The sequence below is a fragment of the Astatotilapia calliptera genome, chromosome 18, assembly GCF_964374335.1.
Source record: "Astatotilapia calliptera chromosome 18, fAstCal68.1, whole genome shotgun sequence".
Classification (NCBI taxonomy): domain Eukaryota; kingdom Metazoa; phylum Chordata; class Actinopteri; order Cichliformes; family Cichlidae; genus Astatotilapia; species Astatotilapia calliptera.
The window spans coordinates 23,066,988-23,079,904 of NC_137439.1; the positions used below are offsets into that span (position 1 = coordinate 23,066,988).

General features: G+C 42.1%; 1 protein-coding gene across 1 annotated transcript in view; it reads right to left on the reverse strand.

Moving 5' to 3' along the window:
- Positions 1–845: 845 nt before the first annotated feature.
- Positions 846–12,917, reverse strand: part of LOC113011369 (receptor-type tyrosine-protein phosphatase S) — a 69,377-nt gene continuing 57,305 nt past the window's right edge. Inside the window, exons 25-36 of the mRNA XM_080293383.1 lie at positions 11,197–11,294; positions 10,802–10,925; positions 10,149–10,324; positions 9,880–9,999; positions 7,831–7,985; positions 6,974–7,259; positions 6,105–6,283; positions 5,607–5,733; positions 5,378–5,503; positions 4,442–4,596; positions 4,143–4,278; positions 846–1,555 (exon numbers count right to left, since the gene is read on the reverse strand). Of these exons, the coding sequence (XP_080149509.1) occupies positions 1,487–1,555; positions 4,143–4,278; positions 4,442–4,596; positions 5,378–5,503; positions 5,607–5,733; positions 6,105–6,283; positions 6,974–7,259; positions 7,831–7,985; positions 9,880–9,999; positions 10,149–10,324; positions 10,802–10,925; positions 11,197–11,294 (1,751 nt within the window). The 3' untranslated portion in view covers positions 846–1,486. The remainder of the gene's footprint in view (positions 1,556–4,142; positions 4,279–4,441; positions 4,597–5,377; positions 5,504–5,606; positions 5,734–6,104; positions 6,284–6,973; positions 7,260–7,830; positions 7,986–9,879; positions 10,000–10,148; positions 10,325–10,801; positions 10,926–11,196; positions 11,295–12,917) is intronic.

The following is a 12,917-nucleotide window of genomic DNA, read 5'->3' on the forward strand; positions in this document are numbered from 1 at the left end:
AGCTGAGCATGTTCTGTACAACAAGGGTTTAAGGAAAAGAGAAACTTTTAATAGGGTTAACAGGAGGATGGGATAGAGGCAGAGGACTGTTGAAAGTGAGCGGTTCACTACTAGCTTTGAATGTAATTTGAATTTTTTCCTGTAATCGTTCACTGACGGTAGCCTTAGCAAGGAAAAGCAATTAACACAAGGGTTCAACTGCAGAAGCGGCAAAATTCAAGTAGGAGAACTTCAGTGGAGGAAGATGATCGGGACAAAACCAACCAAACAAAAAATTTTCATCCTCGAGTGAAGACAATGCACGGCAATAAAAGCTTTAACACGGTTTGCGCGAGCATGAAGCAGCATGTGAAGGACGCAAGAAAAAAAAATAAAGTCAACGTAAGGCAAAGACATACAGTGAAAACAGAAAAATCTACAGAAAGATGGCTCTCTGAACTCAAGAGAGAGAAAGACACTGACTGGAGCTCAGTTCTTTCTTTCATTAAGCCTCTCTTCAGTAAGCCACTGCTGAACTGAACCGATAGGACTGACATCAAGAGGAGCCGAGCTGGAAGATGAACAAGGACTACAGCAAATAGCGAGCAAGCTTTGTTGAGTGAAGAAAGCAGTAGGTTTTAATCGCTGTTTCGAGGTCAGCTGTTTGGGGCTGCCAACTCATCCTTGTTATTGTGTTGTGTTTTTTTTTAAGGAGCGGTCTCTAGTCTGATTATGTTATGCTGGATGAAAGAAGGAGTCACCTCTCCTTTTAGGCCACAGTTTATGTTCACGCTGCATGGTTTCTCTTGGCACTGTGCATCAGGTAAATGATCATCCACATGCTTCTCCAACAGTCCTCGGGGTGGTGAGTCCATACTGAAGGCTTCTGCTGAGCCACGACCTAGTCAAACTACAGGCAGGACTACTGATGGTAGCAGTAGACACCTTAGAAATAGACTCACAGACACATAGAAACGTTCACCTTTGCACTTTGTAACCCCTTTAGTACATCAAACCAATAGATACAAAGTTGAGGATAAAAAGCCCATTTAGGGTGCAGCAAATATCCAGGCTCTTGTGTTTTTTTTGTTTAGTTTTTTTAAAATCTTTTTTTGTTTGTTTGTTTGTTTTATACACATAGAGTATCATAATTCCTGTTCAGAAGCCATTTGTATTTCACTGGTTCATATTGGAGATAGCTGACCACAACACACATGTATTATACGTCCTTCACACTGGAACACTGAGGTAAGTATATGGATTACACATGGATAGTCTCCACACCCAGCAGCTCCTCAGGGAAACTCCAGCTGAGACGCTGTTAGACAGAGATTTTCTTGTTGCTGTTTTTGTTGCTTTTTGTCCTCGTTGGTGCAGAATTTGAATCTCGCTCCCGGAAAAGGTTCAATGTTCACGTTTATCTCACGCCGTCTTTCTGTTGGCTCACTCGGTTGGTTTTGTTTGTGGACCTCAAAGCAGAAAGATGGATGGATGGTTGTCTGTTCTCTTACGTTGCATAGTGGTCAAAGCTACCCAGGTACTCGAGAGCAGCCTGGTAGCAGAACTGGTACTCGTCCTGTGTGAAAAACACAAGTACAAATAAGGGAAAAATATATTTCCCATAAACAGAGTGTCATATATTTGGAAGAAATGCAGTTCCAAACCAAGCCTGTGGCTTTACAACAAGCTGCTAGTAACAAAGTGCTTACAGATACTTTAAAACTGGCTCTTAGCTAAGGTTTCTGTTATGTATAGACACAACAGTGGCTTCTCCCTTGAGGTATATGCTTTTTTTCATTCATGTTTCTCAAATGATTCATAGGTCAGTGTTGAGTGGCTTAGGAACAAATGAAAAACACTGCTCAGTTCAGGTAAAAAGACTGGCCTGAAAATGAGTGAAAAAGCAGCAAATGTCCAAAGAAAATCTTTAAAAGATCAGCAGAAAGCCAGGAGAACTGTTGCTCATAGAGAAATCAGGTGGTTCAAGACCTTTGCACAATGCTGTATACTTATGAATATGCATTTAGCACTCGAGCACACTTAGAAATATATTTTCATTAATTCCTTACAATTAACATGAAAAAGTCAGATTTTTACTAGAGATAAACCGATCTGATATTACGTATCGGCATCGGTCCGATACTGACCTAAATTACTAGATCGGATATCGGAGAGAAATAAAAAAATGTAATCCGATCCATTAAATATCAAAAAAGCACCTCACAAAACATAACTCGGCTCATAACCGTAGCACGTTGGAGCAGTATGCGTCAGGTGATAGAGTGGCTGTGGCGCGAGACCTGTCGACGGTCTGGTTGAGCATTTGGAGCCTCATCTCATCTCCGAGAGAAGTAAAGCAAGTGTGTAAGTTCATCTCTGAATGTTTGTAAAGCATTCCAGCGTTAAGCTTAACCACCGATATATGGAGCGACTGCCTCTCTCTCCCTCCCTCTCCTGTTGCTACTTCAATCCTGAAACTGATCAATGATCAGCTGATCGGCTTTTCTCACTTGTTTGTTTATTGCCCACTTTGCGCCAGAAAGAGGAAACCAGCGGCTGAACAACAGCAGCACGTTTAAGCTTGATAATCTGTTGTTAGAATGTATTTAATATTACTTTCTACACCAGGATCCTTTTCTACGCAGCTGACGGCTGGTAACTGTGCAGGGGCCCCCCTGGCAAAGTTTAGCCAGGGGCATGAACAGGGAAAAGGGGGCACAAAGACATACTTTTCTTTCTTATTCTCATTTAAAATGTCTAGCTTTTAATAAATAATTATCTGAATCTTACACCCAAAGTTTTAATCTGATGTGAAATATATAGAAGTCCATTACTGTATATAGTAACTATTAAGTCTAATATACCCTAGTAAGCTATAGTACTTTTTCCTTTGGGAAGATACCATCTGTGCAGTCTGCAATTCTGTTGAAGAAAGATGTTGAATCTATTTAAATACTGTAGAAAAATAATTGATTTCTGTGCATTTTTCTTCACACTGCATCAAATTAAAGTTGATTATGCATCATTAAGCATCATGAGGTGGAGGGTGGAGGGTTCCCTTTCTCTTTTTCTTTTTTTTTTTTGCTGGGAGTTTTCAACCCTGTTAGTTAGGTTGCTTACTCTTTAAAATACCAGAATAGGAAGGATGGAGCAGGTTTAAGTTCATTAGATTGATCAGTTTTGCTGAACTATGAAATATTTTGGTTGCAGTGTATTTTTTGCATACAGGTATAACAGAATAGCTTCAGTCTCTTGTTTTTTAAAACTTGAGTATGAACTTATACAAAATGCAGCAAGATATAAAAAAAAACAGTTTTATTGATTAAAAACACTATATCGGATTCATATCATATCGGCAGATATCCAAATTTATGATATCGGTATCGGACATAAAAAAGTGGTATCGTGCCATCTCTAATTTTTACATATAGTAAAACAGTGCACTAGTGCATAGTGTAAAGCACAGCACTTTATCAAATATGCGTTCACATGTTTATGCAAATAAAACTATGAATTAAACCATGTGCATACCTTGCTTCTGTATACAGAATATAACATGACACTGTTACAAAGTGCTCCACCAGCTTGTGTGTGTTGCTGTTACAGTTTACAATGAAAAATTCACACTCTGGGGGCTATTTCCTCCTTTCAGTGTCCTACTTATGCTAATGCAAATGTATATTGATGTGGGTGGGACTGCTCATCAATAGCTAGCGCTGCCTAAATGACATTAAGGCTTTGCCTGTGTTATTGTAGCATGGATTAAAAATATGCAGTACAGTTCAGCATGCCAAGCTGCGAAGCACTTTAGCTTCTTGGGCAGATAATGAATATAATTCTAAACTCTTATGCTAGTGACATTTCTGTTCTTTTCCCAGATCTGACTGCAAATACATACACAACCAGTGGAATTATGATCTCGTTTATGTGGTTAACATTTCCATCTCTGATACTTTGGGTGAATTTTAAACGCTTGGTGATAATATGAATCTAATGGTTTCTTAATCCACATTATTCTTTACAAAAAGACTTTAATAGAGAGATTTTCCTTTAATCACCAAATAGTTAAAATAAACAATAAGCTAAATGTCAAATACCACCATTCTCATTAATGCAGCGCTCTACTTCACTGTCTCTGCCCTGGTTAATGAGTGTGTGTTTACCTCAGTCTGCACCATGGCTGGTCTCTGTGTCCGCAGCATTTTGACAGTTTGGAAGATGTCTACCGCCCCTTCGTAACGCATCCGCTCCAAGACAATGCTCAGAGTGATAAAGACACCTGTCCGCCCCACGCCGGCACTGCAGCCACAAAGGAAAACAATTTTACTAGAGTATGTAGTGTGTCAGATCAACAGTGTGCTGGATTCTCACACACACTACTGTTATTACAAAGGCGAGAGTCACATTAAACTGTGATTTAATTACTAATGACGAGTTGTCTAATATAAAGTCCGGTGCTTACCTGCAGTGAACGCAGATTGGTCCATCCTGGCCAAACTGCTCCTTGGTTTTGTGCACTTGGCCAATGAAATCGATGAAGCCCTCCCCAGATTTGGGCACACCTTGCTCTGGCCAATCAGTGAACTGGAACTGACGCACTGTTCGTGACTGGCCGTCCTGGGGGAGCGAAGAATCAGTTAAAACAATAACCTGCACACTATATGGATGTGAACATCTATCTGATGTCTTTCTCACATATTCAGACGCTTGTCCTTGAATGTGCAGTTGGTCTTCATGCAAGGTGATTATTTCGAAATGATTATTTACAAAGCTTCCTCTCGCTGTATTGACTGAGGAGTGAGACTGCCAGGCAATATCCTCTCTTCCTTCTAATGATTACTGTTATCTGATCCTGGATCAGTGGTTGTGGTTAACTTAAAGCTTTAACGTCAGTGCGTCTGCTATTGTCAGCCTCTCAGAAGGCAATTACATCTTTTCTCTTCTGCTCAGCCTTTCTGACTCCCCTTTAATGGAGATCAATAGAGCATCTGTCAATGTGGCGTCGGGGCAGGACAGGCTTAACTGGATTTATGTATGACTGACACGTGTGTGTGTGTGTGTGTGTGAATACACACACACACACACACACACACACACACACACACACACACACACACACACACACACACACACACACAATGTCAAGGTAATCTGGAGACAGCATGGTTGAATGAGTGATCCATAGGAGTCTGTCAATATCTTGAACCTGCTGTGTTACACACATTCACATAGAAAACACACACTAACCAGCACACACTACAGGTCGATAGTACATGCTGTGCGCCACTGCCTGCTAACAGCACTGACAAAATACTCCTGAATAACCTCAGAGTGTGATGTTACACCGTTTTCTGAATGCAACATGCAAGAGGACACTTTAAGCAAAGCATGAACCAACCCTGGCATCTGTAACTTTGAACTCTCGGAGGATGTACTGAGGCATGTTGTACTCCGCCATGGGGTCCACCACAAAGTACTGATACCTTGCTGAGCGCTCAGCGGGCCAGTACTGGTGACACTTCTCCTGTCAGAGCAGAACACATAAGAAGTCTTCAGTAATCATATGCAAGAGGGCTGCAATGTTACAAGACCTGTTGTTTATTTAGCTTTGTGTATTTTGTCCATACCCGTCCCATTTCTCTCAGCTTAGTGAGCATAACTACTATAGTGGAGTTGTGTTCCCACAGCATTCTCCAGAAGTCCTCTGTAGTCTCAGCCAGTGGACCCTGGGTGGCAATGTAGCCTCTCTGCTGCCTACACACAAACGCACACAAACACACATTATGTTGTCACCTCCTTTTCCCTCCTTGTTTCTTCATCTGTCAAGAATCAGACTTAAAAGGGGGTCAGGCTGCAGGCAAGAAAAGCAACAGTCACAACATGTGTGTACAATGACTCTGAATGCCTGAATCATCAGAAAGTCTTCACTGGACCAAAATGAGTGCCATGCAGCAAGACAAATAGTGGCAACATGTACACAGTAATGACAGATCTGACAGGAAGTGACAGGTGAGAGCAATGTGGTGAAAAGCTATCCAGTCCATTCACTCATCAAACCATCATAAGAGGACCGCAGCGGAGGGAGGAGGTCAGGTCATATTAGCGTTTGCAGGACGAAAACATACCTGTAACCGTCTATGTAGCTGGCGTTGATGTAGTCGGACCCCTCCAGTCCTCTGATGGGCTGGAGGCACACGCGAGTGGTTTCATAGGGCATGATGTTAACTAGTCGGTTCTTGAATTTGTTGCAAGGCAGGTTGGCTGTGACGAACCTGGACGTGTGGGCTTTGGTGTTAGCCAGGCGCTGGGTGGAGAGAAAATGAAGGAAAGTGTTTATATTCTTTTAAATGCGCAGTCAGTAATTTTTTTCCTACTGTGGGCATCATGGATAGAATCATGCACTTGAATTGAGAGGGGTAAGAAATCTACCCTCTACTGACATCTGCTGGTGACATTTTCCACACTGTATCTTTAAGTATATGAATCAAGTAAATGTTTTTCAAATCACTCTTAAATCATCTTTCTGATTATTTAATTGATTATTTAATCCAATAACTGTTTAACAACAGCCCAAACACACAAAACAATCAGTTTGCTGCCAAAAAGTAAAACAACAGCATAAATTCATGTAGTCATAGCTGAGAAACTGGAACAAGCCAAGAGTTATCTTAACTACTTAATAAATTGAAAATAGTACAGGCTCTAATTATCTTTTTTATTTTTATCACAAAGATATGGGTGTTATATCATCATTGGGCCTCTAACAATATTTTCTATACTAAACCAACCTGTGAGGCAAAGATCACGTCTAGCTTAAAGGTTTACAACTCACAGACACACTATCAAACCAATTATTTCAAATGGGCACTTCTTTTTTGAAATTTGGAGACAATGTTGCCAATATTTTCTACATCTCAAACAAATATCAGACGTCAAATCTGCTTGCCTTCCATTTCATTTAAATGGTTTCCAGCTCCACTGCCTCCACTCTCACCTTAAACTCCAGCTCCATGCCAATCACATGCTCTCCGCTCTCCACCTTGGACAGCTTCTGCATGTAGGAGTAGAGACTCCTGGCAGCCACTTCAGTGTTTCCGCATGCCACAGCCTCCAGAAGGGCCTCGTGGATGAAGCTGTACTGGTCCTCCGTTTGCACCATGTAGTTCCTCTGTGAGCGCATCAGGGTCACGTGACCGTAGATGTCCACAGTGCGCTCGTGTCGGATGCGCTCTAGCATGGCGTCGATGACAATGAAACAGCCAGTGCGACCAACACCGGCACTGACATAGGAGGAGGAAAGACGTCTTATATACTGATATTTTCTTCAGTAAGATTTCTTTAAAGATTACAATGTTTTTATGGGTCTTTTCAGAAGTTCAGGTCAAATGTAAAAATAGCTGATGCTTGGCCCAAAGACTGGGAATAAAAAATTAGCCGAAATGATATAATCTACTAAAAATATAAAGAATGAACAGGACAAACTGTATTTTTCCAGTGGCTACATTGCATCCTACGCAATGATAGCAAGTCCTCTCACACTATTTCTGTTGACCACTGGAGAGTTAAGGAATTTTCTGTACTCAGCCAAGAAACAGTTCCCAGCATAACCAACCAGTGAAAATGCAATTTTCAATCTCTTCAGTTTTTTGCAGATCAAACAGCTGTGAAATTTAGTGAGCTCCGCAAGGGTCGGATATTGTTACCTTCAGATGAAATTAGCGTAGCAAATCAGCCACTTTCCCAGTCATTTTTCCAAGTTAAACGCTCCCTCAATAAAGCTTCACAGTCATGATGAAAGCCGCATTGATCCTATTTATCTCCAAGATAGATTAAATGTGGGTGTGAGCATACCTGCAGTGAGCAATGATAGGTCCAGCATCAGGGGGGTTGCAGGCTTTGACTCTGCGTAGGAAGTTGAGGAAGGGGGTGGGATACTCTGGCACGCCGTGATCGGGCCAAGCTGTGAACTGGAACTGACGCACCTCTCGCCTTTCGCTGCTTCCACTCTGATGTGAGAAACATGTGAGAAAAACTGAGGTTAGTGTCACTTAAGCCAAAACAACTTGTATGGCGACATTTGTAAGCTTCATTAGCACAGACTCTTATAAAAAAAGTTGATTAAACAAAAGAGGTGGAAGTTGTTAAATTTAACCATCTTTGACAAGATTAATTATCTATTATTGCAAGTGTGTGTTCCAAAAACCATCTTGAGCTTAGGAATGAAATGGTTCAATAATTTCCTTTGGGAATAAAATGAGTGTGTCAATAGTACAGTTAAAACCTGGAGGAGGATTTGTAGAGCAATGCAGAAAGAAAAGTGGAATGATTTTATTTGAGAGAAATCTCACAGGATACAGAATTTAAACCAAATAGGAAAGATAATGTTTTTAACTTAGTGGCTATAACGGGACTAGTCAGACTTTTAGCAAATATACCAAATAATCAGTTTTAAGACAGATAGAATATTTGATGTGTTAGAAAAAGTGGAAACTGAGTAAGGTGTGTACACACATTAAACTATGACTATAATAAGATGCAATAGATACAAAGCCGAATGCAAATGAAGCAAAGAAATCAGATGCTTAATAAAATTCATAAACCTACCAGTTTCTTATTTTGGTAGGAATGTAATTTAAAAACAAACACGGATTAAATCTTGATCCCAGAAATTTCCTCTAAAATTAATGTAAATTTATACATGTTTTCATTCATGCAAATTATTTAATGCGTAATCAAAGTTCACAGGGATCTGCATTTAAAAACACAAAACTGACCACTGGTCTTAAGACGAAAAGAATTTACTCAAAATAATTGAACTGAAAACAAGAAACAAAGGGTTATTTTGATATGTAGGAGTTAGCATGTTTGCTAACTTTTTTATGTATGGATAGCTACAAAACATCACAAAATGTCTTTAGCTCACAGGGGAAAGAGAAAAGCACAACCCCAATATCAAAAAGAGGACTGCTAGTGTACACACAATCTGATAACCCAGTATTGGTGTTATTCCTACATCATCACAACAATATTGTATGAGTATTCAGTTAGCATTAGCCAAGACATTAGCTAATGCTATTAAAAACTATCACTACCAAACCAAGATTAGTAAGCTAAATGTGGCTAACAACAAACCTCAGTTTAATCATACGTTTACCATGTTGTATAGAAAGCTATTGAAATACCGACTATTTGATCCAAAAGAGTTTTATATTAAGAGAGTGGGGTTTTTTCGACTCCACATTGCAAAGCTATGACATCACAACAATGCGATTTGTCAGCTGCAATGCTGATGCTGGACCAACATTATTATGATGATGCAGGATACACATCTATTGCTCCCACTGTTGGTCCCCAGCCTAACATAAGGGGGCTGGCTGGGTAAGGACATCCGCTGTAAAAAAGGTGAGCAGCTGAAAGAAGCTATTCGTACATAAAAGTACTTCAGCCTACTATTATTATTCTCTTCGTCATTTGTTAATCTAACGCAACATTTTACAACACATAAACAAATATTTCGAGAGGTGGAGTATTACTTGGAAACTACAGCTGGCCTAGTTTCTGTTTGTAAGTAGGCCAGAGAGAGACGCGCCAGTCTGACGGTCCTAGATTAGCCCTGTGCCACAAGAAATTGCTCTGCCTCCAACAGAGATCAAATCACAGTCCCTGACACAGGGAGGCTGGCCTGGTTTGAACACTCCACGAAGCCCAGACTAATCTATTATCCTCTGTGTCCACACGCGCTGCTCGCTCATGATTACTTCAGTTGCTCCTGCTTCCAAATTGTAAGTTCAAGAGATCAAAGCTGTTCTCTGTGGATATGTCCGTAAACTTAAGGGAGGTGAGGGCAGAGAAGTGAATCGAGGGGCACACAGGTGGAACAGGAGGCGTGAAATAATGTACCTTATGCAGGGAGAAGGTGCGAACACAGAAAGTGGCCAGCTCCATTGTGTCCAGCAGCGTGGCCTGGATCATCCCGTATGTCTCCGTGCCACGACTCGGCCAGTACTGATCGCACTTGATCTGCGAGGATCGAAGAAAAGCATTAGCCTCATCGGTACTGCAGTTCTCAGAAGAAAAGCGACGTTCTTCTTCAGTTTCATGTATGCAGTATGACTCTGGATAATTGAAATTGCAGATGTGGGTCAGTGGGTAAGGTCTTGCTTTCTTACCCGTGACTTCTCCTCCAGGCGTGTCATCATGACGACAGAAGCAGCCCGTTGCTCCCACACCATCCTCCAAAAGTCCCCGAACGTCTCTGGCAGCGGCCCCTGCGTCGCGATGTAGGCATTCTGCTTCCTGTAGCCATCAATGTAGTTGGCGTTGATGTAGTCGCTCCCCAGGATACCTGCAAGCGAGACACTTCTGAGTCTCTTGCTAAACTGCAATCTGCGCAAGTGGCACAATAAATTAACCCCCGTGTATGACATCCAACAGCCTAACGAACTGTTTGTTTCTGACAGCCGTGGCTTCCAGCAGACAGGCTGCTGGATGACTAGTGGACGACAGCAAACAAACAAGAATCTGTCGGCGTAAATTCATGAGCTCCAGATCAAAACCATTCCCCTCCTCCTTGTTCTGGAGGAGAGCGGGCTGCACTTGGATGCACTCACGCTGTTTGTCAGTCTCATGCCACTGCACACAGTTGGTCTCAGCACTGTTCGCAAATTCAGATTTCATCTATCATGTAGCTCTCGCATCACTCTCCCCATACCAACTCTTTGTGTGCTATGCACCCACCCGTCAGCTCAAACATGCCCCGCCCCCTCCATTAGGAACTCTCACAATCTTCTTTAATTGACATTCATTTCCAGCAAATCCTCACCATCTATGGGAGACAGGATGACTCTGGTGTGGTCGTACGCTATGACGTTGGCGTAGCGGTTTTTGGGCTTGTTAACTTCCAGATTGGAGTGTTCCCAGGTGAACTGCTGACTCGGGTCGATTGACTGCGAGAGAGCAACAAAATACGTGCATTAATAGCGTGTGCTGGCATATTTAGTGGTGCATTTGAGGATAATGGAAAGAGAGCACTCTGTAATGTAGACGAGTTACAGCAATAAATTGCGCTGCTGAATAAATCATGAACAAGCAGCCTGCACGCAGGTAAACAAATGTTAAGTAACACTTGTTTTATGAAGGCTTAACAGGCTTAACATCGCCAAATAACAGAATGGTATCTATTTATTATATGGAATGATAATATACAGTATTTCTCACCTCGTACTCCTGGGAGAGTCTCAGGTTGTCGTTGGCTTTCAGCAGCTCTATGTGCTCAGCCAGCTCGCTGATGGGGATGGGAGGATGGCTCATCATTCCTGCGTTACAATGAGGGTCAGAGGTCACGCAGACTTCAGCTCAGCGACCTAAATTGCCGCCGCTCGACATCACTCATATGCAAAGATGCGACGATAATTATACAATCAGACAACATCACATATCATTAAGGAACACGCTGAGGCAGAAAATCAATTTTGATCCATGTGCGCGGACAAAGTGAGGCGAGGTTTGTTTGTTTGTAAATTGTTTTTCTTTGATAAATTGCTTTCTCTGTGATCAGAGGAGCAGCGACTCAGAGAAAACAAACACAGACAGAACACTAATTAGGAGGGCGGTGCACGCACGCACGCACGCACGCACACACACACACACACACACACGCGCACGGATGCACACAAAGGAAGCAACCTCTGCCTCGTACAGTCGTTTCTTTAGAGAAGCTATAGCAATCTATTCCCCATTCAAAAGGCAAACACTTTCAACAATAAATCAAGCTAACACAAACTCTGTGTGCAATAAACAGATTTCACAATGCCAGATTCCAGAACGCATTTTCGATGTTTGGGTGATTTATAATGCACGCAGATGCACTATGAAAAGCATTTGACGCGCTGTGCTGCTACAGCCGTCAAACACGTGCTCACATCAACGCTGATTTTTCTCTAAAGGCAGGCACTGCAGCACCCGCAGGTAAACACGACAAAACGTTCAAGTCGGGACCGGAATGACCTCAGATAGGATCGGCCGGTTTTGTTGGAAACAAATTTCAGCGTCTCAAAAGCACAAATCTCAGGGGAGAAGAAGTGGGCGAGGAGGGAGCGTCAAGGTTGCTGCCACGCGAGCATGAAAAATTCTCATGATGAAAGAAGCTCTGAAGTGCTTTCTTCTGTATGTGTGAGAGTGTGTGTGTGTGGGGAGGGGGATTCTTTGCTTCCCAGGAACATGTGGGGAAAAAAAGAAACTTTAGACCTTTATCTATTGATTAAATAAAAATCTTTCTCATTTGCCCTTTAATATCCTGGCAGGTGACCTTTCTCTGTGGTGACACATCTCGCCACCTTTTTCAACAAGGACCCCGAAACGCTTCTATAAATTGCAACCACAAAAAATACACAGAGAGCGGTGATTAAATTCCTTCAGGTCATGTGTTATTAGGATGGTGCTAACTGAACGGGAAGAAGTGAAAGCGAAGCCTCATTGGCCCGTTGCCTCGACCGAAGCAGCTGTGTTGTTAGATCTCGCTCGGTAGGGGGTGGGAAGCAGCAAAATCTGTGTATTTACTTCAAAGTGAGGCTTTGGTTGGTTATGCTGGCGAGAAGAGAGCCAATTGCTTTACAAATGATCACTGTTAACCCACAGCATAACTTCTGAGAATCCGCTCTGAGCTCTAAACATTCAAGATTGATAAGGCAGATTTCTGTCATTTCTGTTTGTTCTGATGCTACTTTCTGCAGCTTGGCATGTGGATTGTGGGCGAGCGGAGATAATCAGATTTTGTCACACCGTGATGACTCAGCCGTGACTAAGCAGTGACTGTACTACCTGGGTAGAAGCCATTTTGATCTCAGAAACGACTAGAAGCTGCCAGGTATGTGTTGGCTGTGATGAGGAGGAAAACTTTCTCAATCTCGTCTGTGGGTTTCTACCAGGAATAAAACTGC